Raw genomic sequence first — 27,150 nt, forward strand, 5'->3', positions numbered from 1 at the left:
TTGAGTGAATCCATTCTATTCTGATTGATTTAGAAATTGTTCATTAACTTAATGCTGTAAGTCAGCTGCACAGCCTGTCTACTCTAATGCCTAAACCTGATGTGCATCTTAGAAATTGAGGATGGAGTAGTATGGGAGAGAAGTGAAAAAAGCTATGACAACTGAATCTTTATCTGAGCTTATGAAGCTTGTAAGTGGTTTTCTGCCTCTCCTCCTGCCCCCATCTTCTAGTAAATAGAACAATTCTGTAGGGAAATCACATTGAATTGGAACTAGGCAAGTGAACCTGGATCCTGTAAATTCTCAGCTAAGTCACTAAAACTTGTTTTTATGGTGTTAAGTAACTGTATAATGCCATCACATTAGAAAGTGCCTTTTTTTCTAAACTTACTCCTGTAACTTTGAAACTTGTTGTCTGTTTTTTAAGTAATAAACAGTCTCATTTTCAAACAACCTTTCCTATGATTTCTCTCTAAAGACAGATTTTGTTTCCCTCCCTAAATCAGTATTCTCTCACTCTGCATCCCTTCGTGTTGTTTCAAGTGCAATTCTTAAAGGTTCAATGTGGTGGTGATTAACACACATCCACGCTCCAGGATTAGTTCTAGTCATCCATCATTGTTTTGTGCTAGCGATTAACGGAGAAACATGAGCTATTTTGCATAGTTTGAGCAACATCTGTCTTTGGAAAAGGAGAAAATAGGTTTTGAGTTTTGGTTTTTTTTTTCCTTTCAGTTGCAGTGTAACTCCCTCTCATCTTTTAAGTGCTGTCAGATTATTTTATTTCTAGGCTTCTTTCATCTTCTATCACTTTCCTCCTAACCAATTTACTAGCCCTATAACCATTGTTTCCCCCACAGGCCTAGAATTTTACCTGCACTGTGCCCCTCTGGCATTCACAGACTCACAGGTTGGAAGGGACCTCAGGGATCATCTAGTCCAACCTTTCTAGGAAGAGCACAGCCTAGACAAGATGGCCCAGCACCCTGTCCAGACAACTCTTGAAGGTGTCGAACATGGCCAAGTCAACCACTTCCCTGGGGAGATTATTCCAATGGTGACTGTCCTCACTGTGAGGAATTTTCCTCTTGTGTCCAATCGGAATCTCCCCAAGAGCAACTTGTGTCCATTCCCCCTTGTCCTCTCCATGGGACTCCGTGTAAAAAGGGAGCCTCCCTCTTCTTTGTAGCTGCCCCTTAAGTACTGGTACATAGTGATGAGAATCCCCTCTGAGCCTCCTTTTCTCAAGGCTGAACAAACCCAGCTCTCCCAGCCTATCCTCGTGTGGCAGCTTCCCAGTCCTTTGGTTGTCTTGGTGGCCCTTCTCTGGACCCCTTCCAGCCTGTCCACATCCTTTTTTGTATAGCGGGGACCAGAACTGTACACAGTACTCCAGGTGTGGCCTGAGCAGCGCTGAATAGAGCGGGATGATGACTTCTTTCTCTCTGCTGGCGATGCTCTTTTTGATGCAACCCAGCACCCTGTTGGCCTTCTTGGCTGCAGGAGCACACTGGTCGCTCATATTGAGCCTCCTGTCCACCAGGACCCCTGGGTCCCTTTCCACAGAGCTGCTCTCCAGCCAGGTGGATCCCAGTCTGTGCTGCACTCCCAGGTTATGTTTTCCCAGGAGCAAGACCTTACACTTGTCCTTGTTGAACTTCATAAGGTTCTTGCTGGCCCGCTTTTCCAGCCTATCCAGATCTTCCTGCAGAGCAGCTCTCCCTTCTGGAGTGTCTACTTCCCCACTCAATTTGGTGTCATCAGCAAACTTCATCAGGCCACACTTGATCCCATTATCCAGATCACTTATGAAGATACTGAATAACATTGGGCCCAATATTGATGTTTTGGTTCAGATCAGGAATGCACTTTGGAAACAAGTATCCCGGATCATGTCCATGCATCATTATTTGGGTTTTTTTAATGGAGTGATTTTGGAATTCATAACTGCATTCTTTTTGGGTGACCTTAAACCAGAGATGCATGTCTGCAGTATGCCAAGGGTGCCACCTGCTCACAGGCATTCAGCCCAGGACAAGACGAGACCAAGTCCAAAGTTAAAGAACATCATTCTTGAGTAGCACAAGCAAGGAATTGTCTAGTTGATTCCATACTGTGAGCAATTATCGCATTTCTGAATGAAAACTACATTCACCTTTTACACCTTTGGTGATACTGTAAGACCTTTACCTCTAGCCATCAATTCTTGCAGGTATCTCATTGTTAAGGCCAACAGGTATGTGCTGGTTTAGGCCTTCTCATCTGCTCTGATCCTGTTTTGATTTGGTCAATTGCTGCTAAGTTTATTCTATAAAACACTGCCTTTACTGTTGGGATTTTTTTCCTTAATATATCTCTCTTAAAAAGAAGAGTCTAATGTTATGGCAAACTACTGGTTGTTTAGGGAACTGGGTATAATTTTTCCAGTAGATTCTTTCCTGCCACCTAATACAGTTGAGAAAGCGTGCCTTTTTCCACTGCTGGATAACAACTTCTCTTTCTTGAAAGGTTTCAAACTTATATTGTGTGACTGGTCTGAAGTCTCCCATCGGTTTGACATCTCTTTGCTCACTCTCATGTCCAGTTTAATGCACTTTCTAAAGTGTCATCTGTCTTCAGTCTGTAATGAACTGTGTATGACTAAAACTGGTTCCCAGCCTGTCAGTTGTTAGCATTCTGGGCTTCTTTGGGAATATCTTTTAATCAAGCTGTAAATGTAACTCTTACTACAGCATCCTCTATTGGCAGAATTGGCATGTGTCACAACTAGGCATTGTCAGGCAGGACAAATTTTTCCCTCGTTTTTTCCTTATTTATTTATGGGGATTGAAGATCAAAAGCTTTTTTATCTGCAGGTTACCCTCCTGAATCAGCCCTGGTTGGTAGTAACTAGATATTTATCATAGGCTCGTCAGTAGACCATATGAAATGTGTTCAGCTCTTGGAAGAATTGGACAGTTGACAAATGTTTGTGTTACATGCCTTTCTAACTGGTGGCAATTATTTCAGCAGAGGCTTGGAGGAATGAAATGGCAGGAGAATGAACCATCTCTTATTTCTTAGGATGTGGAATAGTGGTGGGTTTTTGCAGGAAAACTATACTTAACGTTGTCCATGGTGTATTATCTGCCTAACAGAGTTCTTAGAATAAAGCTGATCTTCTCAGGAACTGTGTGGGTGTTCAAGCTTTAATGATATGAACTCTATGAAAAAACTTAGGTTTAACAATTTAGATGAGGATGATCTTTATTACTATCAAGAAGGTGGTCATCGGTAGTGGATGGAGCACTGCTGTGATTTGGGTACAAATCAAAAGCACGAAGAGTTCATCATCTTTCTTCAAAATCCTCTTATTCCAAGCTTGTTGCAGTAAATGAAAACTTGAGTAGTAAAAACTTCAGCTTTATTATCCAGCATCTGAGAACATTCTTGTACCTTCTCAGGCTCCCGGTTATGGCGATGTGAGGCTTTCTTTGGAGACAATACCAGACACTGTAAATTTGGAAGAACCTTTTGACATTACATGTAAAATAACAAATTGCAGGTAATGACATCATGTGATTCTTGTGCTTTTTCCTGAGTGGGTAAGTTGTGGCTGTCTTTGTTTAATTTTTCAATACTTTCTCCTGAAACAACTCAAACCTGGTCTTTGGTATGAGTTGTAGCAACATGAAACTACTTGAAACACATCTTTTGGATTACAGTGATTTTAAATAATCCAAAACAAAAAAAAATAATTGTCATGATCAGTTAATACTATTTGAACTAGGAGATTGCCAGAAATCTGTAGTGGAATTCCATGGAACTGGCTTCAGTATTTAAGATCGCACCCCATACTTCAATCACAAGTCATCTCTGTTCTTAATCTAAAAAACTAGTAAGAAAATACGTGTGTAGGATTTTTTAATTACAAGTCACTTTATCAGAATAAATGACACTATTTGTATCCAGTCTGATTTTACTGCCAGCTTTGCACCACTGCTAGAATGCCTACTAAACATCATCACTGTAGTCTTTTGTATGGTTTTATCCATGTTTTGACTTGATTTATGTTTACACTGGGATCTACAGTAGCCCTTTATAAAAGGATTGCGAGAGGGACATTTAAATGAAGTAATTCAAATAGAAGTTGAAGCTGGGGACTAAAGCATGTATCTGGTCTGCCGATACTTCTCATTAAAATCTTGTACTCCATCCAAAATGTGAGTACTATTATGCTATTCAGTGTTGCTAAACCTGTGACAGGATGCTTGTGTCAGAGCTATATGCAACTGAATTACTGTGCATCATAGTACATCTTGCTTGCAGCTTTATAACTATTTATGAATGCTTGATTAATAGTAACCTAAATAATGAAGTAACCATGCTTTGACATGCCTGCAGTCCTTGAATGCTTAAAAAAAGCCCACAGGTTTATTTTTGTTTTTCAATTTCCTCTAGCAGTGAAAGGACTATGGACCTGGTTTTAGAGATGTGCAATACTAATTCCATCCACTGGTGTGGAGTTTCAGGAAGGCAACTTGGAAAGCTGCACCCAAGTTCATCCCTCCATCTTGCACTTACATTGTTGTCTTCAGTGCAGGGATTGCAAGTAAGTCTTTATCATAGTTTTGTTATAAAATAGCTGTTTTATAAGCTTAGTAATTCTTCCTAGTAACTTCTACAAATATTTTCCCTTTCTAGAGTGTCTCTGGCTTAAGACTTACAGACACGTTTTTGAAGAGAACATATGAGTATGATGATATTGCACAAGTCTGTGTAGTTTCTTCAGAAGTCAAACAAAGCTGAAGAAAAAAAACTCTATTTCTGCTCGGCTTTTTGGTGGCATGTTTGGTTTTTGGTTTTTGTTTGGGTTTTATTTTTGGACCAACTTCTTGATGTTTTTGCAGCTGAAAAACATCAAAATGTGTACAAACAATACTAATTCCCACTATATCTATGAATGTAACTATGCTTATTTAATTTGTCTGAGAATTTCTTGAATGTTTTAAAATCTTCTAAAACATTCATATGCATTTTGTCTACTGAAAATAAAGCCTTTGGAAAAAGCATAGCTCTGGCAAATTATATTGCATTAACATCACTTTGGGGCAGGGGGGTGAGATTTGTACTTATTTTTGTTAACTTTTGTGATTTTTTTAAAAAAATATTTAAAGAGTTTTTAAAATTGTGGGTCTGACAAAACTCCTTCAGTTTGAAGGAACTGGCCTTTTACAGACAAGTTCCTGAAATCCAAACCCCTAAAAGAAGTCTTTACGGGTACCTGGTGTGGCAGTGTATTTGCCTGGCACATACACAGCCATAAGAACTACAGCCTGATAAAGGCACATGATGAGAGAGTGCAGCTGGCACTGTTGAGGCACTAGCAGCTAGAAAGTTGAGTACCAGCCAGAGAATGTGCTGGTTGTGGCTCAGTCTCTGGAAAGGAGTAATACAGCAAATCTGTCCCAGTTAGCCGCAGTCCCATGCAGAGTTGAGCATCCCTGCATACAGGGCATGCTGTGAACAGGCATGTTAATGCCCGATTAGTACAGAACCGAAAACTGAAATAGATGAACTCAGGCTTTTTTTTCTTAAGCTGAGGTGGTACAAATTGTTCTTCCCATCCCAAAGGCATTTAAGTAGATATTTAGGAAAATGAGGAGAAAAACGCTGCATAGCTGCCCTAGATCAAGTTGTCCAAAGCATATGCAGGACAGAATTCAGAACTTGGTTAAGCACTGACATGTACTTTTCCCCAGCTTTGTTTTGACAGAAAGTGGAAATACTTTTGGCTGAAATATCTACGGTCACCTAAAGGTAGCAATTTAATAGATAAACTGGTGACTGGCTTTCCTAGTTTAACACTAGCTAAACTAGTGTTAAAGATTCTACTCAGTGGCTTGTCATGTTTTTCAGCTGCCGTATTGGTGCTTAGGAACCTTAGTTAGTTTTGACAGTATTTTACTTAAGGCTTTCCTGTGTATAAAATCTTTAAGTATAGAATTCAATTTTAAAATATTGGATAAATTTAGGACCAACTTACTAAACTGAGGGAATGAGTCCACACAGTGAAAAAAATAAAATTATATCCTGTATATCTAATAGAATGCAGAGCAACCAACAGGTATTTTAAAGAATGCAATTATCCTGTTACTCTAGATACATCACCAAACTAAAACAGTAAAACCACAAGTATCCAGACAAAAAATGTAAATAACTTTATTTATAATCTGTTTTCAAGTTAAACTGACACAGGTTAAGGGAGATATAACCGTATGGTAATAAGAGGTAGAGATACAAAAATGGTAGACAAGTTGCATGTTGCCAGTATGATGTTCTGTAGGCCTGAAACTGTGCATGAATCCAAAGCTGCAGACTTGGCTCTTTCTCAGTATGCATGAGTGATTTTACTTTGTACTTCTTACAAAACCAAAAGTGCAACTGAAACACTTCTAAGCTGAATATTTCATTAGGTGTCTTTATCATCAGGCATAGTTAGAAGAATAGAATTCCATGCAAGCAGGTTACAGGAGTTTACAATTTGAGTGCAAAATATTTTCTTAACAATTATCACACTTCGATGCTAATGGAACAGTAGTGATACAAAACCAATTAGGTGTTAAATGCATATTTGCTCAGCTGAATGATAAACTGCAATGGACCCTAAATTAAATCAGTATTTATGGGGATTGTGGTTTACCATTTGATCTAGCAGGATGAAAAATTTTAGTGGAAAGTAAAGTGCAGTTATTAAACAGGAAGAGTCCTTCCTCACCCTGTGATCAAGATGTATTACATGATTCCATGAAACAATCTAGCCTATTCAAGGCAAAATAGACTTTAGCATAGACGATCGCTCTGTTCCTGGGTTCAATGGAAAAAGCATGTAATGACAGCTCCTGTTACTGGTTTCACTGGTTTGTGGTTTTGTGTTGTTTTTAGGCTAGAAAGCCCTTTCTCTTAATATACAAGAAACAAAGAATGTTTACAAGTTACATATTGTGCCAGTTGTAGCACATTCCTAAAGAGTTAGCTAATGCCATCAATGTTTTAATAAATACTCTGCTTATATATTATCTATACTGGAGTAAAATCTAAACATGTCAATATCGTAATATGTGAAATGAAAGTTACCACTCTAAAGATGACTTCAATAGTAGTTTTCAGAAAACTAACCACTGCTTCATTCCATTTAATCTTGGGGATAGTTCTCCCCATAAATCCAGCCCTAGATGGGGCTTGTTCTTGACGGTACAACTTCTACAGCCAGCCTGTCTTTGAATATTATTGTATTTTGTAGCTCTGAAGGAATGCATAAGACACTCTTGACACGGTTTCTGTCTTACAGTAGAAGGGTAACTGACTGTATGAAGACTGCTGTCACAAAGTAAGGATAAATTGAATGTGAGAGAGGTTGCAGTGCTGTCCAGTCACTCTGGATTTGTTGGTTCCCCTTACGTAAGTTTGTAAAACTCACTTTGAGCAGTTGGAAATATGAAAGAGAACTAAGAACCATGAAGTTTAACAGGAAATACACTGGAGCAGTGCTTCTCTCCTGATACAGCATGCTACTCCAAGCAAAGTTTTTACAGGACCTGTAGCCCACCTACAGCATCCACCCATATTTCTCATAAATGGTATCCTGTCCTATTAAATGTAACTGAACTTAAGTAGCAATTTTCTTGCATGGATTAGAGTCAGGATCTGGATTACCTCCGAAAAAAGATCCTGTTAGGGATTTTCTTCGTCACGAAGATGTTAAGTCAGAAGCTGTTACTTGGAAATGTATTTAAAGATTTAAGTATCTCTACATCCTCAACAAGGCAGCTACAGCAACTTACAGAGAGAATTTTTAAAAGGATTTTAACACTCTGTACAGGCAAGCCCTACTGAATAAAGTATGAAATGTCTTAAAGTTCTTGAAGTTGTTCTGCTAAGCTTTACCTCTCTGCTCAACTGTTGGTAATATAGATTTCATACTGTTGTTTTTTCTCCAATTCTTTTCATTTCTCCTTGGATACAGCTCCATTTTCCCACGTTTTAGTAAGGAAAGACTCATACAATAGATGCACAATAAGCATTTGTTAAAGTCAAGTACATGACTTAGCTCCAAATTTTGCATTTGCTTCTACTAGAAGTGGTTCTTTTTTGACCACAAGTTGAATGAGAAAAAATGTCTTGAATCCATGAGTTCCTATGTATTTCTCCACTTGGGAGTCTAGTGTTACTCTTCCACATACCTCCTCCAGTCTAAGTGGCCAGCAGGGAACACTTTGTTGTAGGAATCAAAGCAGGCTCATCAAATTAGTTTGGATACATAAAGAGAGAAGTGTGAGTGGCGAGAACCTCCCTGGAGTGAAAATAAGTGTACCTTGAACCAGAAAGCAGTGTGAACAGTTAAGCAGAATTTAAAAAGTTAACATAATAAAAATAGAGAAAAGCAGTGGTCTGTGAAGGGGTAAGATTAACTGAGCAAGAACAGCCAGGGTAGGAGCAGAAGTACTAAAGTGGAAAAATCTTCAACTTGGCCATAACACCAGGACTTGAGATAGAGATATGTAGTGAAACTTAAAAAAACCAACACCCTTAATTGTTTAAGCCAGTGATTTACCACACAAGAATAGAAAGAGAATCCTTCTGAGGCAGTTAGTTTTTGACAAGTTTTCAGTACTAGTTACTTAGATCCTGTGACTATATTTTTTTTAGCTTATTACAGTTCAGAATTTTAAGCTTCTGTTAAATACTGCATACATATGGAATGTAATACAGTTTGCCATACCTAGGAAAATAGTGCCATAATGCTGACCTTCAGGGCTACCATTATGATTTGAGGGTATACATGGCAGTAGAAAAGCCTAAAACTTAATGCTCTCTTTTTTCCTAAGCCAAGTTCCATTTTGTTTGCTGTGTATTACACTACACAGGATTAGTGCCTTCTCTTTCTCTGTCATTTGTGGGGCTCCTTCATATGCAATAACTTCCCTCCCTCCTGCCCCAAAAAGTTGAAAAAATAATTCACATCAGTAACGACAGCCCTTCTGCAGTCTCAAAGAAACTGACTTTTCAAGCATTAATTAGTTTTAAGTACACTCTATATCACTGACTTTTGGTTATTATAAAAGGGCACATCAGATGGGCCTGTTGTTTCTCTCTTTGACAGGGAGTACAGCCATAACGATTTTCCCCAGAAGAATTATGTGCCCTTTACACTAGGACTTCAGAATTAGGCTGTTACGCAAGACCAGCCCACTACAAAACTCCTCCCCACTCAGTAGCCCTGGAGATCAATCTAATGCACATACTGAGAATGACTTGTACTTAGAGATTTTAATAAACCACCTATTTAGTGTATTAATTTTCAAAAGAATAACTATGCATAAATTATATGTTCCAAGTTATGTGCAATAGATCTGTTTAACAGATTTATTCTTGTTTGCAAACACGCATAAAGAATTTTCTGTCTTCTATTCAAGCAGAAGAGTTACAATGGTGCTTTTGCTACTAACTATGGTATGCATTTTGGGGTTATATACCGTTCCAATTCACATGCCTCCTTTAAGTCAGGAATGCTCTTCAGTGCTGCCACTGAAAGATCTGCTCCGGACGTGATTTCTCAGTTGCTCTATGAGCTCTGGATTTTGCTGCTGTATCTGTTGTGCAAACTGCTGCCCCCTGTGTTGAACAGTTTTAAGTAAAATCAACAGGTGAAAAAACTGACACAGAGCATTTGTATGAAAACAGGACATCCCAATAAAACTGTACGTTATATGAGAGTTAAGAGTAAAGATAACTTCTTGTATATCCTTAATGAAGATACTCATAGTATTATGACTTTATCTAGTTAAAAGTTTCTCCAAACACGATTATCATCAGATCTTCATTTTCTTTCTTTAGGACTTCTTTTTACTCCGACTTGGTAACATGGAGGAAAATACATTATCTTACTTGGTAAAACTAAAATTTAGCAACAAATCTACTCCAGTGATTTGCTCCTTTCTTTTTGAGAGGATCCATTCTAGTCGTTTAAGAAAACGACTCTTGTAGTTGAAGTGCAACCTTATATTAGTTTTTCTAGACATACAGTGTGCAGCTGCCAACTTGTAGTTGTCAGCAAGACATCATTAGTAGAAAGCAAGCATACAGTTACACATTTGTGTCTTGTATGACTGAAGTAATGACAGATCCATCTCCATAACAGTTGTAGCTTCAGAGTTAACTAATAGGTGAAATTAATTCCATGTAAAAGGTAAGCGTAGCACAAGTTTACTAGAAAAAGCAAGTAGAACATATTACTTCATGAATAGCCTGGCATGGCTTCTCTGTAATGTCTGCATTTTGCCCAAGTATCAAATTATCAAGACTCTTTTAAACCACAGTGCAGGTTGAAGGAAAGCCACCATTTTCATAGGTCTCGGTATAGTACATGGGGGTTTTTTGTGAAAACAGCTCTTGATCTTGTGAGGGCACATTCCTCTCTGTGATGTGAATTACAAATTACTTTGCCCTGAAGGGGCAAAACTTAAAAATAATTTGGAATGGGCTAGCATGCTGAAATAAAGTAAAATTCTATGCCCTTTAAGAGGTCTTGCTGTATAAGCAAATGCCATGTTTTTGTGCAAGCTCTTCCAGATGGATTATCATTATTATACTACAAAAGACTTGGGCCCTGGTTTTTATAAAAGCTACTCCTCACTATACCAAGTTCCCTGAAGCCTTCCTGTCTAAATGGAGGGATGCCAGAGCAGAACTTGTTTCAACCTGTCCTAAGTAAATCTACCTTTACTAACTAGTGTCTGGGATATCAGGTAGTAGATTTATCAACACAGACTAAAAGCACGTGTAGCAGTACTTAAAGAAGCATTTTTAGTAAGTGGCATTTAGCAAGTAAACAGTGTATGACAACCAGAAAGGGAAACTGAGCACCCAGTTCAGTTATTCCAACTGATGCAAAGGTACAAAGCAAACAAACAAGATAGTGGACAATAAGTCCTCAAGTTCTCAGTTTTAATAGTAATCAGGCACGGAATGGGGATTGGCCACAGTGTAATTGGCTTGACACTATCCCTTTTAAATAGATGTTGCACAATAATGCTTCTAGAAATGTAACAGTTAAAACTGCAATCCTTACTTACGCATGGATCAGGCTAGACAAATCCGACAGGCCACCAACACCCGCAGCAGGGCCACCAATGGCGTTTGACATCATCCCCGACATCCTGGAACAGTTAGCAGAGTGTTGGCATTGGGGTATGCAGGGACCTTTACAGTAACCAATAAACTGTAGTTCTTTTTTGAATTACTGTGAGGAAATAAGCTGCAAGAAGAAGAAACTGCAGTAGTTTTATTTACAGTAAGCAAAAATAAAATTACATTTTCAGGAACACAGTACTGTCAACCTTTTTTCTTACTAATTCAACCCTCTAAAGACATTTGTTTTAATGGTACTCCATTATCATACTTACAATTGTTGAACTTGAGGATTCTGCATTAAGCTTGCCGCCTAGAATAGACAACATATAGCTGAAATTATAACACATTTATTACTTAGGTATCACTGAGGAAAATGTGTAAAAAACCCTAAAAACCCCACATGCTGTATTCTATATTTTGTTACAAAAGTAAGCTAAGTTTATGTGCCCAGAGATATATGATCCCCAGCAAAAAGAATCATTACAGGACTGTATTTCAATGATATGACGCTGAGACAATTTGTTGCATGTTAGATGAAAAATGGTGGTGTCAGACTGTACCATAAGGCTATAAAAAAAACCCAAACCACAAACCTCCCATATATATGCAACATTCATTTCATTGATCAATCTCTCTCTCTCTCTCTCTCTCTCTCTATCTATCTATCTATCTATCTATCTATCTATCTATCTATCTATCTATCTATCTCAAAAGTAAATCAACTGTTTCGTCTACAGTTGGATATCAAATCCCAAATTCGGGTCAATTCTATGACTAATACAGGATTTGTTTCCCTTCTTCCATCAGTAACAAGTCTGATCTAGGTTAGGAGCCCAAAACGCAAGCTAGAAGTAAATTTTCTCAAGGTAGACAGTAAATTTTTTTCCTTAAAATGCAAAACCAAAACACTACATCATAGGAAAATAATTCATTTGTTCCTGGCTGAATGCCCTGTGTTCTATCCACCTGACCAGGCATCTTCTGGGAATGATTACAAAAAATCCTTTCCCCATAGTTAGCTCCACACTGAGGAGTACATCCTTGACTCTAAACAGATGCAGACTGTCTAAGTCACGTGGCCAATAAAGTGGTACGCAGAGTTCCAGTGCTGTTTAATCACTAACGCCGTCAGAGAACTCGCTTACTTCTTTACCTACCATCTCTATTATGTGAACCATAATATCAGACCAGACCTATCAATCTCTCTTGCATGCGGAACATTTCCACACAGAAGCACTGGCTGAAATTTCCTGTCCTAATGAAGACACCAGAGGGGCAGTAAAGTTTTAACTGAGTTCTCAAAGGAAATAAGTATTTTTTGCAGGTTTTTTTCCAAACTCCATTCTTCAAAGTTAATTAGTATAATTTAGCTAAGAAAGCCATGCATAGAGGAAAACTACTGAGGGACAAAACCACAATTTGCCATTGTGCTGGAAGTAAATGAATGCACTATATATTGTTTACATTAATTGTTTGCACATCTCATGAAGTTTTGCACACTTAAGGATGTCAGAGATAATTTGGAAGTCTAAGAACAGAAACGTCTCTTGGGTAGTTCTCCCCAAGGCAGAATTACTTCAGTCTTGGGTAGACGCATCTGAATCAACTGCTGTTCACTTAAGGGGTGATTTATTTGTATTTGTTGTTAACTGCTATGTGGAGAATAGGAAAGAAATTTTCACCATGCTGTTGGCAAGTGTTGTACTATCATGCTATCTATAAAAACAGCATAGCTTATCTATACATGTTGTTGTTCATAAGTAATATAGAATCAATTGGAAATAAGCCAGACGTTATAGGAGACTTATGCTTCACTTCTTGTTTTGAGTGTAAAATGACTTAGAAAAGTTTAAATTCGGTATAATGAAACCATTGCCACTATAAACAAGCATTAAAACTTCCTGTGTTATTAAACATGAGTTGTTCTTCAAAATTCAGTTTTAAACACAGTATAATGTAAAGCTTGAAATATACTCACCATACTAATGAAGGCAGGATTGTTTATCAAGCTCGCCATGTCAAAACTCAGTCCAGTTCCAGTCTACAAACAAATTGCAATTGAAGATAAGTTTACCTACAAAATCCAAGTTAAAACTACTGTAAATAAATAGATACAGAGCTAACTTACAGGACTGGACATGTCTCTCAGTTTCTGTTCTGCTATTTTCAAATTTGACTTATAAGAGTCATTCTCTGGATCAAGATCCAGTGCTTTTTGGTAACTGGTAACTGCTTCTTCATATTTATTCACTGAGGTCAGAGCCAACCTAATGTGGAATAAAGAAATCCTGGGTAGAACATAAATGACCAGCAAAAGCTATTCTAAGTAAAACAGTACTAATTTTTAGCTTGAGCACTAAGTTAAAGCAGATTTTGCTATTATGCTACTACTACTTAGTGTAAGCACTTGTTTTTGCAGGAGAGATGATCCCTCAAAAAGTCACCTTGCATTGTCTGGTCCATATGTATGTCAGTTTCATTAAAAACCCCTTGGCATCACCAAGTGATTCAGTCTGTATCTGAGACCACAAGCAAGATCCAGCATCCATGGCTTTTTGCATAAGCTCAGGAATTCCTAAGTGTTTTCTCCAGTCCTTTTGATCCAAGAGATTATTCAGAAGGGTATATGGGTAAGTAGGCTGAAGATAACTCTTAACGTGAGTTCTGTAGCTTCAAGAAACCAATTACTGGAACCACAAGTTTCAGCATAATAGATTTTTGTCTTAGAATCAGTGCAAGGTTCTCCGTTTGGATCTTCTCCTTCAACAGGTTGACAAATGGGTTTTACAGGATAGTAGCATCATCTGTAAGAAACCCTTGTACCAGGGAAGTCTCCTTAATATTTTGAAAAAGACTCCTCTCTAGCAGCTCAGGAGAGCACAGGACAATCTACTGCTTTTGAAACAGTACTTGTTTTCAAATTCTATTAGCTACTACATTTAAAACATCATCCTCCTTTGAGCTATTCCAGAAGTCCATCTGGTTGCAGTTTCAATTCTATCTTCTACTGTATTTTCAATTTGTACTGACCTCAAAACTCAACTGATCTTTTCCATTTTCCGGAAGATCTGTGTAACCCACATTCAGCTATTTAGTACTCTGGTCCCCCATTGGTATATGCTGAGCTACACAGACTGGGTTGACAAGCCTGTGCTAATGCCCACTAACAGACCTTAGTCTTTTACCTCAGGCAAGAGAGCTCAGTGTGTTAGATACATCAGTCAGAGTCATTACTCTCGGTGACGATAATTCAGTAACAGTATGAAAGTCCAGGAGTTTCCAGTAATGCTTCTGGAGGAACCCACACAATATTAATGTTTTCTCTCTTAACACAGTTACTCCCATAAAAAACATTCTTCTCCCTTTTGGCCCATTAACTTGACAAAATAGTCTCTGACCAGACTAGAAATGCAATCTGGTATTTCTGTGATGCAATCTTGGTTTTTTACACAGCAAGTATGTAAAATTCTGCTACTTGGAACAGTGTACAAGTCAGAACAGCGGTGACAGTTTCTTCGCTCACAATTCCTACCCAGACAAGTGCTCTTGCAGCATCATGCTGGAAGTATCACTTTAACTGTCTACATGGCTCCCATCTCTGCATGTTTCTGTGGCACTTCTGCATCTTTCTGTGCCATATAGAGAGTTTCTATCAAACCCTGAGAAAAACTGATATTCCTGCATAATGCCGTCAGAAGACATAGCTTTCTCATATGACTTTTTGTTGAGAAAGTGGCTTCTGCATTTGTTTTTTTCAGTTATTACTAAACAAGCACTGTTCCCTTATTCAGCCTATGCCAAATGTATTATATATCCAGCTACTGAGCTAAGCAATGGCTTGTCGCTCAAAATACATCCTCTATCAGAACAGCCAGACAATCAAAAAAAAGAGAAGCTTGATTGCCTGAGAATGATCCCACTTATATTGTGTATCAAAAGACACACTTGTCTTACACCCAAAACTCTAAAATAACCTCCAATTTCCAGTTAAATCAGCCCGTAGATTCCCTCCATCTCACTAAAATCGGGGGATCTCCAGATGTGCTATATGAAGAAACAATCTAAAGAAAGTTAAATATGACAAAATCAATAATTCAACAATTCCTAAAATTTCAAAGGGAATGAATCATCTCAAAAGCCAGTACATTTGTATTAGTAAAATAAATTGTATCGTGGAAAGTTTTCAAGTGACAGATCTTTAATCTTAAATAGACGCCCCCTGCCATGGTTTTGTCCCAGGCCAACAAGCATTATCCCAGGCAATTTTTGAGCATGGTTCAGAATTTAACACAGGCCAATGCAATTTAGCAAGAGGCAGTTTGGATGTGGTCAGTCCATACTCAAACTAGATTTTAATAACATGGACACGAGCCAGCTGACCCAACAAACAATCCCAAGCATTTTTTAATTTACTAGTATAGATATAACCACAAATGCCTTATGCAGCGTTCAGCCCACATCACAGTATGTTTGACTATTGAAAATGCAAAGCTACACATCTTGGAAGAATGACCCCTCACTCACATAGATATCCCATTCAGAACATTCCTGCCATTTTTTTCAGACAGCACTTAATCAGACCCGCTGCCTAAGAAGGTTATACTGCTAATCTCTCAGACATGACTGAGGAAAACTACCAAAGGGACACAGCTTAGTCTTCCTAAAATATTTGATTCCAAAGAGCTATTGAACAGAAAAATTAAGCCTCCATTTCTGCTAGAGTGAAGCCCCAATATTTTTAGGATTCTTTTCTCTAACAGCATCATTAACAGATTCACTGTTCCAACTGCAGAATTTTGATTACTCATAACTAGGTAGGAGGCAGAAAAAATATATCATGGCTTTCTAAAGCAAATTTGCAAAGTTGGTAAACTGAAAGAAAAAATACTGCAGACTGATGAAATCTGATACGAAAATGCTGAGATCAACCATATATATAAAATTTCAGGCTGACAGCCGGATAGGGTCATCTTCAGAAAATTGCTACAGTTTCACAACAAGAATGTCAGCCAAGTAAAACAACTATTTCCACTTATTTCAGAAAATCTATGGTGATTTACACTTGGGTCTTCAGTGTTTACTCAGATTTGTATTAGCTTACCCCATTCTCCCATATGCTTTGCTGTACTTCGGATCTATTGCTATGGCTCTCTCACAATCCTTTATTGCTTCACTGTACTTGTTGAGCTTACTTTGGGCAGCAGCCCTAAGAGGAAGGTGGGAGGGAAGGGAGAAAGCTTTATCAAAGAAACAATAAAAGAAAAAAATCAAGCTTAGATATTCACATGTCCATGACCAGCTTCAGACTTGTTTAATGTTACTGACTTTTCATTCACTATTTAGTAAATGCTTCAGCTTTCCTCAATTATGTAGGACAAGCAAATGTTCTGAATTAAGCATGTGCTTAAGTGCATTGTTAGACTAAGTCTCTGGAGAACACGCAGTCACCGTTGAGGACACAAAGGATAAATAATTCTAACAAACTGTTTTAGATCCAGCATATGACTATGTACAAAATACATCATAAAACCTATTACAAGAAGTGAAACTCTCAAGCAGTAGTTTGTGTAAAATCTTTGTTTAAACAGAAGTATTTTACACAACTGGCGCTTTTCAGCAAGAAGTATAGTTCTACTGCTATTCAGAGGAATACCGCGATTTCCCCCGCTCAATTTTTTTAGCGGGCAACTCATGCTTTCAGGTAAATCAGGATAAAATTTCTCAATAATCTCTGAATTAGTAAATTACAATTGCATCTCTATACCAGAAAAATACTAAATGTTGCAGACATTTATACAATAAGATTAAGGACTTGCCCAAATTAAAAATTACATTGTAACAGATTAATAATGAAAACTTCCCCAGTTTGAAAGCTCTCAAAACACTCTAATTTGTTCTTCCTTGATTAAGAAACTATAGTTGAAATTACTATACTTCCATAGCATAAAGAATTCTTCTTTTTTATTAGGAATACTAGATATTACAATCACTATATTCAATCCTATCTCCTGTGATAACCTCCAAATTGCATGTTGTTTTCTGACTTTGATTAAAATATCTTCTGAATCGGACTACTTATTTAAGCTGCTTAACATTTGTCCAACTCCACAGATGCCAGAAGATGTATCGATAAAAGCTGAGGACAATGCTTAGTGTCTCAAGTGTTTGAAGAAAAAATGGTTTTTTCCATGTTTACAAAAAAATTATATGGCCAGTTATAGCTTTGAGGGCATCTCAGCTCTGTCTTTTTCTCACTGCTGTGAGTAAAAAGCAACACTGATGAAGGCAATATGTCTCCATTACTCCCAAACTAGCTTAAGAAATATAAGAATAAAGCCTATCTTTATTCAAAGATCACATCACCCACAAAACTCCAAGCAACTGCCTGGACAATACTGTGCTTACTGACATCAAGATTCATTTTGGTCCTCACGAATGTGATATGTGATGATGTAACACACAGAGTGAAGCATTTCTACTCTTGTTAATTACTGATTTGGTGCTTAAGCCCATTCTATTGAGGAAACTTTTAGTGATTTTGGGAGGCTTTTGAATCTGGTCTTATATTTCCACTGTATACCTAAAATTGCTTATGTGATCAGTTTTCGCAAAATAAAACATGACTTACACTTCAAACTGCCATCTTAAAGCTGTAAACTATTGGTAAACTCTGCATTTCCTTCCCCTTTATGCTTGCCATGGAACACCGAATCTTAAACTTGTATTTATCACAAACTAAACTCTGGAATAATGGAAGCACAGCTCTAAAAACAGAAAAATCCACTGGGTACAGTGCCACAAGGCCAGACTGACAGCACTGAAGTTACTATATCCTTCTGGTGACAGAGCTGCTGAAGAGCATAGAGGAGAGTGGCTCTGGAGTCAGGCTAGTTCCAGTAGGGCTCATAGACTGTACTGCCTTTGCGCTTTTGCTGGCTTTCTGGGCAGTATACTGAAAACACACTTCTGCTGCTGGGTTAACATGCACTTCCAGACATCGTCCGTGCCCATGTCACTATGTCTTCACTGTGGTGAAGAACAGATTATACAATGAAACTACAACAGCAGCCTTGTTATTTTTCAACAGGTCATGCATAAAAATGCTAAGTATTTATTCAATGCCTGAAATCTCTCAAATGGTATTCCCACATTGATGATATTTTTCCAGGGAAAGCCAATACTAGGAGAGATAGAGAGGGCAGCTGAGTCACTAGAACACCAGAAAAAAAGGCTCTTACTACTCTCAATAGACTGGGAATCACAGCCTACATTATGATTTAATATAGACAACCTAACTCACAAAAACCTAATCTCAGCTGTATAAGTAATTTAGTATTTTTAAAGCCAGTATTACACCTTTAACTGATATGGATATGCTGAATGAGCTCACTTTTGCTTTATATCTTTTACAAATTTAACATGATAAATTTCTGAGTAGTGGGGTTTTCTAGCCTCCTGTTGTTTTGATCTACTTCATAATTATCTTTAAAATAATGTTCATGAAGTTCAGAAATAAAAAGTGTGTTTTATTTTGTTTTTACCTGTTGCAGTAATAGACTGCATTGTTTGGATCCAGTTCTATAGCCCTAGTATAACAATCCACTGCAGCACCATAATTTTCTTCTTTCATATGATTATTACCTGAAATAAATTACAAAAAGCTCTTAAGTAGTTAAAAGATACAGTATGAAAGAAATAGCCACATAATAGCATCTATATACAGTAGGTATGACTGCATTTTTCTGAGGTAACATTCTTTTAAGTAGAATTGGCATGGAATAATACAAATAAAAATATCTACTATGTCTGTAAAGTATACTATGTACATTGTAGTACACCACATAAACCTTCCCCTTCTCATCTTGCTATTTCCCACTTTGCAGCTTGTTTCTGCTGTTAAGCAAGATCACTTTGTTGAGAAGTGGAATTGTAATTGCAGTTCCACTCTAACATAGATTCATCAGTCTTCACTATCTCTGCAAGCCTCATAATCGAATAGGCTATATGTTAATTCCTTTTTGGCCTCATTTTCTCCCAACAACTTGCTTGTAAGTATCCATACAACACTGGAAATCAAACAAAAGCAAAACTAAGCACATAAGACCCACTTTTGTGATGCCACATAATTCATTCATTATGATAATTAAAAGTATGTATATAGCACAGGCTATCTAAAATGATTCAGAGGTAACATTTCTCAGAAACAAAGCTCAGAACTTCTATTCTATAATGAAGTTTCGTATTTTTTAAGTCTGGGAAAAAAAAAGAAAAATATAACTTTTTTATGGAAAGAAAATCCTGTAGAAGCTCTTTCAAAACAAAAGTTATCTTACACATTCTTTCCTCCCCAACACAGGGCAGTCCTGTTAGTTTCCTTCTTTCCTGATGACAGAGTAGTAGAGAAAAAGTCTTAGTTCAGGGTGCGCAAGCATAAGGTTACCCCTAGTCCTGCAGCTCTGGGTTGGCCTGCTAGATCGTACAGAAGCATTGGTTTCCAAGCAACGTCAATAAATTGTCAGGAAAATTATAGCCTTCCACTGGCTTCCTTGTATTACGGCAAAATACTTCAACCCTCTCCCAAAATAAGAGAAGGGGTAGGTCAACAGGTTACTACAGATGTAGTTACCTGCATAAGTAATGGCTGGAAAAGTTCACTCAGTGCAACATTTTGTCTCTGATAGAAAGCAAAAGACTGTGGAGCAAGCAGTGCTAGGTGCCTGTACTAACTGAAAACAACTATAGTTGCATTTATTTGTGAACATGGAGAGCTTAGTAAACAAAGCCAGATTTAAGTAACTAAGTATCATCAAGGTAGTACAAAAATCACCTTTTCACAATAGTGATATACTAGACTGTAATTATAGTCCGCAATCCCTGCCAGTGAGAAGGCAAACTGTAACTGCAATTGCCTGTACTCCTTCAAAATATACAGAGAATGTAACCATATCTGTCTCATTTCTACAGGCCCACCATCTACACATCTTTCCTTTGATCTAAGGTAAAGGTCCGTACACAAAATCCTGTTGTCAGATAAAAGGCTTGCATGTTAGCAGCACTCAACGAGATTGCAGCAGTTAATGTTTCTCTAAAACAAAACTGCCATCAATGACTATCAAAGTTGGAATTTCTGATACTGCTCTGAACTAAAGATGACCTGGGGTACAGGGCTAAGTTGAAGCTAGTATCAAAGGGTATCTTTCTTGCTTGCTCTCTCTCTCTCCAGCTCAAAAATGACTAAAGGAAAACAGACAAATAACTAGACCTACTATTTCTGCTGAGATTCAGCAATTCAGGACAAAAGGAAAAGCAACTGTAATATGTTAACGCCAGACAAAAATTCTCAAGACAAAAAAACCCCAAATAGTTATACTTTTGAATGCATGTCATCTGTAATAAAAATACTACCTATTGTTGTAGTTTATAGTGTGGTAATACCCAGATGTTTTTAGGATCAAGGCACTGCTACACTATAGAAACCTGCACAGGATCTGTGCTCTTACATAGCTCACATTAAGCCAAAGTGTCAAGTGATATTCAAGAGTAGTCAAGTAAATTGAAGCAATTACTAATCTGGAGGGTATATTACTTCCTGGTTTTATAACGACCAAGAAAGAAATCTATCAGAAAGAGATCAGCTATCTCATTGTGTTTTGCCATTCACTAGCCAATTTCTACAGGTGCTAGGGCTGGTTTGAAAGTAGGGGAGGACTAGGCTGGTGGCCACAAAGGTGAGGGAAGTTATGCCATTGGTAAGGACATACAGATAGAAATGAGGAAATGACAGAGTTATAGAATTACAGTATTATAGAAGATATGGATGAGATGGACTTCCCCAAGTTATCTGATCTCCCTAACTCAGGTCAGAAAATACTAATAACTGAAAAGCATGATAGTGGTGATAGATAATATGTATGTGAAAAGAAGGAGGATTAATATGACAGAGCAGCATTAGAAAGCAGGACAGGAAGCTTTAATTTCACTATGGGAAATTAACCTGAGGCATTTCAAGCAATTCCAAACTGCTTACTAATACCCCTGTTCGCTGGCCCTTTAAATGGCCCTTTGTTGAAGTTTAGATCCTTTCAATTTTTTCAGCAGAGACATGGAATCGTTTTAGTAACACCACACAAAGACTAACCCATAGCACACACTAATTTAATTTCTTCAGTCTATTTCACAAACCCTTGTAGGCTGACAGGTGACAAGACATAAGTCACAGATTTAGAACAGGCATTGCTCTAACACCCACACCTGGGAAGTGCTGAATATCCCTACAGTCCAATAACCATACTAAGTGGCACAGGTATTCTTCATTTTCCATGAGCTGGCAGTAACAGACAGCAAAATGAAAAGCCAGCATGCACAGCAGGTATGTTGCAACTTACAAACTAATATTCCCTTGTGACCTAACCTTGTTTGAGCTCTTATCATTAGAATTAAAGACCTAATGAGCAACTTCAAAAATCAGGAAAACTTAATTTCAGAGCCAGTCATGGACTGCATTCATGACTACAGATGATCAGTTTTAAGACAACATGGACAAGCAACTCATTCTCAAAAACAGTAAAACCTTTTCAACATCGTTATCCTGAAATTTGAGAGTATTACATCTGCCTTACAATTAGAAACTTACTTATTTTTTTCTATAAAACTCAAATATCTGAAAATCCAACAGGTCATAAAAAATGTGAGTCATAAAGCATCAATCCACCTGATAACAATTTGCATCAGTTATCAGTGCTACATGCCTTTTCCCCCACCCCCACCTTCTTTTTTGGGGGAAATAAAATGGATTCCTTTTTGGGTAGCACTAGTGAAGACTTCTAATGGTACAGCTGCTTTTCCTCACAAACAGCAATAACATCTATCAAAGGGCAAATAAACAACTGGCTTTTCTGCAGTTTTTATAGAGCACACAAATTATTTCATATATGCGGAATACTAACCCTAGTAAGTTCACAAGAATTTTTCCACTGGCTTCAGCTGGGTCAGCTTTTGGCCAATGTTTTAATATTCAGCTAGCACATAATCTTTGACATCACATAAACTTTTCAATATAATATAGAAAGTTGTATGGCAATTCCATGGACAAACAGAGAAATCTATAATATAGCAAACAATAACCGTTCATTCTTTAAAGCTTCTACTACTCAGGAATGTTGCCCAGGACTTCATGTGTTATCTCTTAGTATTTAAGCAACCTCCTGAGCAAGGGAGAGAATAGGCTATATTTTCTTAAACCCCAGATGGAGCAAATCACTTAGCCCTCTTACAACGTAACAATCACCAAAGAATATAAACCTAAGTTTTTGTGTGGGGTGTGTGTTGCCCAGCTGCAATAATATCACTATCCACGATAGTCAAAAAATTTTAATAAAAGCATAAGATGTTTATTCCTATCTTTATTACAAACCTTCATCCTTCAGTTGGTCAGCCTTTTCAACATCCTCTGGTAAAGAATCTGAGAGAGGCAGCATGTCATTCTGTATATAAAAAAACCAAGATTTTTTTCATTGCAATATAAGCCCTGATTTTATTAAAAATTTTTCATCCTGGGCAGCATTGTATCAACAAGCAACCAGATTTTCTGTAGTGCACAGGAAGTATGAAAGAACTAAACATCACTAAAACATCCTTAGAAGAGAAGGATAGCTTGCTTTCTACTACTAAAAAAACCTCATGTCCCACCACACATTTTGAGGAATTCAGGAGGAAGAGAGCTGATATGTCTCTACAGTCTTGGGTTTCTTACTTCTGACTCTCCTATTTGCCATTCTGGTGGTTCCTGTGCTCCCTGCACTGGCGATCCCAGATAACACCTATTATTAGTACACATTTTTGAAGTTCCCATTTTAAGGTTAGCGTTGCTGGAGATGTTTTTAAAACTGAACAACTGAATTATTTCCAGAAGGAGTGGGAAGCATCAGCAAACTACGAATGACCTCCAGCACTTCGCAGACATTTATCTCTGGGAATTCCAAAATGTTTAACTGAAGGATAAAATCTGTTGAGTGAGAATGAGACATCCACTGTTTATTAATTTTCTACATGGAATTGTCCTCGTCTAGCTGAAGTTAATTCCTCCCACTGCCCCAAAAGATTCTAATTCTGCTAGCTTTTATAGAAATTTCCCTTAAGTTTCCACATTTTTTTGACCTATACAGCACTTTAGGGCTGTATATACAATATGAAATCTTAGGACATATTGGCAGAGCAACTTGGAAATCTAAACGAAATTCTTACCTTGTGAAAAGAATTTGTGAACATTTCTATCAAATGCTGTGGAGGTGCAAGATGAGTATCTTCCAGGTTAATTTTGAACACAGTCTCCAGACACTGAATTGCAACTTACGAGGAAAGAAAAAAAATATACAAGTCACTAGTTTCTCAATAGAAGTGTTACTTCACTAATTCATTTATAAAGTTGTGATTCACTTCCTTATTCAGCTAGTAAAAGGAGCTTTTTGGAACATATCATAAAATAAAGAGAGACTACCTGATTCCCCACAGAATTGACTTGCTGAAAAATAGTATAAGCTATACAGAATCCATACATAGTTTGGCCATTATTCTTAAACAAACTTAAAACTTTTATTTCAATTCAATAATTTTTTTAAAACATAAAAATATGAGGAACTAACAAAAGCACCACAATTCGTTATACGACTGTGCATGTGCCACACCTCAAAACACCTCAACTGCCATATATTTGTGTGGCATAATAGTTGGAAGAAAATGGCTCATCCTTACTGTAAAGAATAAATAGAAGATACCTGTTACTCTTTTTTCTTTTTTGAATGAAATCTATTCATTTAAAGACAGTTTATTAATAAAATGCTTCATTAATCACAAGCCTTTATCCTGTTAAAAAAATGTATCTGCAATATCCTTTCACATGTTCTGTTGTGTAAGGATTAAACAGCCCTGCATTAAAATACCTGCAATAAAGCAAACACACTAAAAGTAAGCAATTCTAAGAAGTGTAGAGCCAAATACCTGACATTTTCAATGTGCTCACATTTTTTAGGCAAAAGAAGATCAGTGGCAATTACTATATATTCTGTACATATATCTATATAAATATATGTTCTGTTTATTATAGTATCTCAAATTATTGAATTATTTTCTCTATCATCTTGAGAATCTAGTAAAATGTTTTTATTAAGGGTATATCATCTAAATGTTTAACTAAACTGAGGAGGAACAAAGAAGAGTCTTTGTAAAGCCTAGTTTGAACAGAACAATGACTTTTTTAAACTTGAACTATAGATAACCAGGAGTAGCTGAACTCAAATTAAGTATCTGAATCTTAGATTTTAAATTGAATTCTAGTCCAATGTTAATATAATAAATATAATTTGAATTCTTATTTGCATTATAATGAACTTGAACACTGACCCAAAATTAGAAAAGTAAAATTACTGAAAGTTAAACCAGCCTCACTGTTGTTGAGGAACCTACTTTCTGTGTCACAGCTGGGAGAAAGGGGGGAAAAGTAGACTTGTAAAATAAATACTAAAACCTGGAAGATGTAACTTTTTTAAAACTCTGATAACATACAATAAAAATTATTCAGAAAAAGTCCAGTGTGGTATAAAATTAATGTTGATAACATGTAACAATTGAATACATGGCTAAATATGCATACAACTTGCTCCTATAACCTATAAATGCTAAAAATGTATTAATTTGCTGGGTTCTAAATTACTAAGTAAGAAAGCTGAAGGATTTGGGTTAAACTCCTTTGTCTCCTGTTATGAAGAAAATTTTAATTCTTGTACAGTAAGCACTGATTATGCTGAATTCTGAATTATATATTAATAGTACTTATTACTAGGCCTATCATAAAATCAGTAGAATTACTATCTTTTTTTTCCTTATATGACTTAATAGAGTCACTTGCTAGAGTATATATAACACTTTTCCCTCAAACTTATCTCCACCTAAAGGCATTCCCTTTCCTAAATGCTTCACCCCATTTGCAGTTTTGCATAATTTTAAATACAACACCCTCCTTTATCCTTCTCAAGGCATTAAGTCTGTGACACCAACTCTCTATCATACAGGAGATTTCTGCGACATGCAGCAGTGCAAATTATGCTTAAACAAAATAACCCTGACTATAGTATTATTACTAGTAAGCATTTCCATTAAATAATCAGTTGTTACAGTGAACTCCCACATTTCTCCTTTAACTGAAAAATGGAGTTTATAATCCTTATAATCTATCTATCACAGGTATAACAAAATTAGGAGCTCTTATGAGATGACTCCACAGGTTAGAATAATAACCACTGGTTAACATACAACCCAATAATACAAACCTGTGTAAAAACAAACCTAGCCAAAACAGAAACTTTTCCAAATCAGAAAATGTATTAAGTTGTGACAAAATCAATAACTGCACTCTTTTAATGTGATGTAAAAACCTGACCCCAGTAAAGTCAAAGGAGCGAGGACTTGGTTTTGTCTGCAAAGTACCTCAAGAAACTAGACTGCCAGCACCTCACTATCCCATTATCAAAGTGCGGCACTGTCCACTGCTGCAAGCTCGATATCATCACTAAGTTGGAAAAGACTTGCTGCACCACATGAGCTATTAATCTAAGAGTTTTCCCATGTCTGATTTCAAAGGCCAAAGTTATCTGTTTTCCATATATCTCCATTACCACACACACTTTCAGAGGTGTAGGCAGTTGCTGAAGCTGGTACTGTCCACCTTGCAAACCAGTACAGCTACCTACCTCACTGTTGAGCAGCTGGGGCTCACACAAACACCAACTACCTGACAACAGGAGTGCTTGGGCTATGCTGCAGCCCAGCTCAGCGTCCCCAGTGCCACATAGCTCCAGGATTTTTTGCTGTCCAAGCACAAGCTGCAAGCAACATCAAGGCATCACAGGAGATCGCTAAATAATGAACATTAATTGGGCTGCTGAGGCCCCTTTAGTACTCGATATCATCTTGCTTCATTTTACACATAACGTTCCCTATCTCAGCTATTACATGCATCCCTCACCCTACGGGGTGCATTGCACTGTTTTGGGAATACTGCCTTAGAGAAATTCATTGCAGTACATTGGTCTTAGAAGTAAGAAAAGAAATTACAGCCTTGTGCATGTTGTAGAGAGTTTCTGCTTTAATCCCACAGAAATAGGTGCTATAGACAATTTAGAAAAAAAAAAACCACAACAAAACCAGAAAGTGTGAACCAGGAAGAGAAAGAACTGCCATTTAAAACAGTCTCAAATATAACTTGGAAGAAGTGAAGTTTGTAGTTCATACACCAGAGTTGAGCATTAACCACCAGAGATCTCTATGACTCTCTAGATCCTAGGTTGTAGAGGAATATATATCTCCAGTCTGCCTTCCAATTACTCTGCTTTCACAAAATAAGGCATTTTTATTCATCATGCAAGTACAAAATTCCTAGAGGAAATTTACACTATCATTGACATCGCTATATAATCAAACATGCAGAATGCAGGCTATCAATATAAATGGAGTTTTATTACATGCTAGACTTCTATTTTGATAAAGTCTCAATTTTATTTCTAATGTTCCAGCACTTTTTGTTGTTTTGTGGGGAATGGGAACTATTTTAATTACTTCCTGGCACACTTAATCATACAGTGTTTTATCTTTTCATAGACACCAAGAAGGTACATAAGGTACCAATGAAAAACATCAGTAAAATATTTTCATCCCTTATGTCTCCACCTGACATTAAAACACTTCAATGGGTGGGACTTGGGCTATTGCTACTCCACATGCACTAAAGGTATTTTGCACAACTAAAATGAGTCAGTTACTCAGAATGCCTGCCTCCTGTCCTCTAACACATAGCATATGGCACAGTGCTTTTGGCAGGGTACAGCTCTAAAATTAGGATTTCATATCTGTATTAAAATGGTAAATTTTATATCAGCGTTTAACACAACTGAGGTTTTAAAATATTTTTTGTTCAGAAAACAGAAT

The 27,150-nt window shown here is 37.2% G+C and overlaps 2 protein-coding genes across 10 annotated transcripts in view; one reads left to right on the forward strand and one right to left on the reverse strand.

Annotated features, from left to right (window-relative positions):
• Positions 1-5,053, forward strand: part of TRAPPC13 (trafficking protein particle complex subunit 13) — a 25,473-nt gene extending 20,420 nt beyond the window's left edge. For 2 of the 4 annotated variants that reach the window (XM_064439112.1, XM_064439114.1), the window contains 3 exons: positions 3,444-3,544; positions 4,441-4,591; positions 4,684-5,053. In XM_064439112.1, the coding sequence (XP_064295182.1) occupies positions 3,444-3,544; positions 4,441-4,591; positions 4,684-4,788 (357 nt within the window). In that variant the 3' untranslated portion in view covers positions 4,789-5,053. The remainder of the gene's footprint in view (positions 1-3,443; positions 3,545-4,440; positions 4,592-4,683) is intronic. The other 2 variants (XM_064439113.1, XM_064439115.1) reach the window with 1 other exon arrangement.
• SGTB (small glutamine rich tetratricopeptide repeat co-chaperone beta) overlaps positions 3,175-27,150 on the reverse strand; it is a 27,558-nt gene continuing 3,582 nt past the window's right edge. For 2 of the 6 annotated variants that reach the window (XM_064439120.1, XM_064439121.1), the window contains exons 3-11: positions 23,416-23,519; positions 22,586-22,655; positions 18,714-18,813; positions 16,274-16,378; positions 13,301-13,460; positions 13,151-13,213; positions 11,445-11,482; positions 11,115-11,198; positions 3,175-3,492 (exon numbers count right to left, since the gene is read on the reverse strand). In XM_064439120.1, coding sequence (XP_064295190.1) covers positions 3,351-3,492; positions 11,115-11,198; positions 11,445-11,482; positions 13,151-13,213; positions 13,301-13,460; positions 16,274-16,378; positions 18,714-18,813; positions 22,586-22,655; positions 23,416-23,519 — 866 coding nt within the window. In that variant the 3' untranslated portion in view covers positions 3,175-3,350. Of the gene's footprint in view, positions 3,493-6,177; positions 9,655-11,110; positions 11,199-11,444; positions 11,483-13,150; positions 13,214-13,300; positions 13,461-16,273; positions 16,379-18,713; positions 18,814-22,585; positions 22,656-23,415; positions 23,520-27,150 lie in introns of those variants that run through there. The other 4 variants (XM_064439122.1, XM_064439123.1, XM_064439124.1 and 1 more) reach the window with 4 other exon arrangements.

The sequence above is a fragment of the Phalacrocorax carbo genome, chromosome Z (assembly GCF_963921805.1).
Source record: "Phalacrocorax carbo chromosome Z, bPhaCar2.1, whole genome shotgun sequence".
NCBI lineage: Eukaryota > Metazoa > Chordata > Aves > Suliformes > Phalacrocoracidae > Phalacrocorax > Phalacrocorax carbo.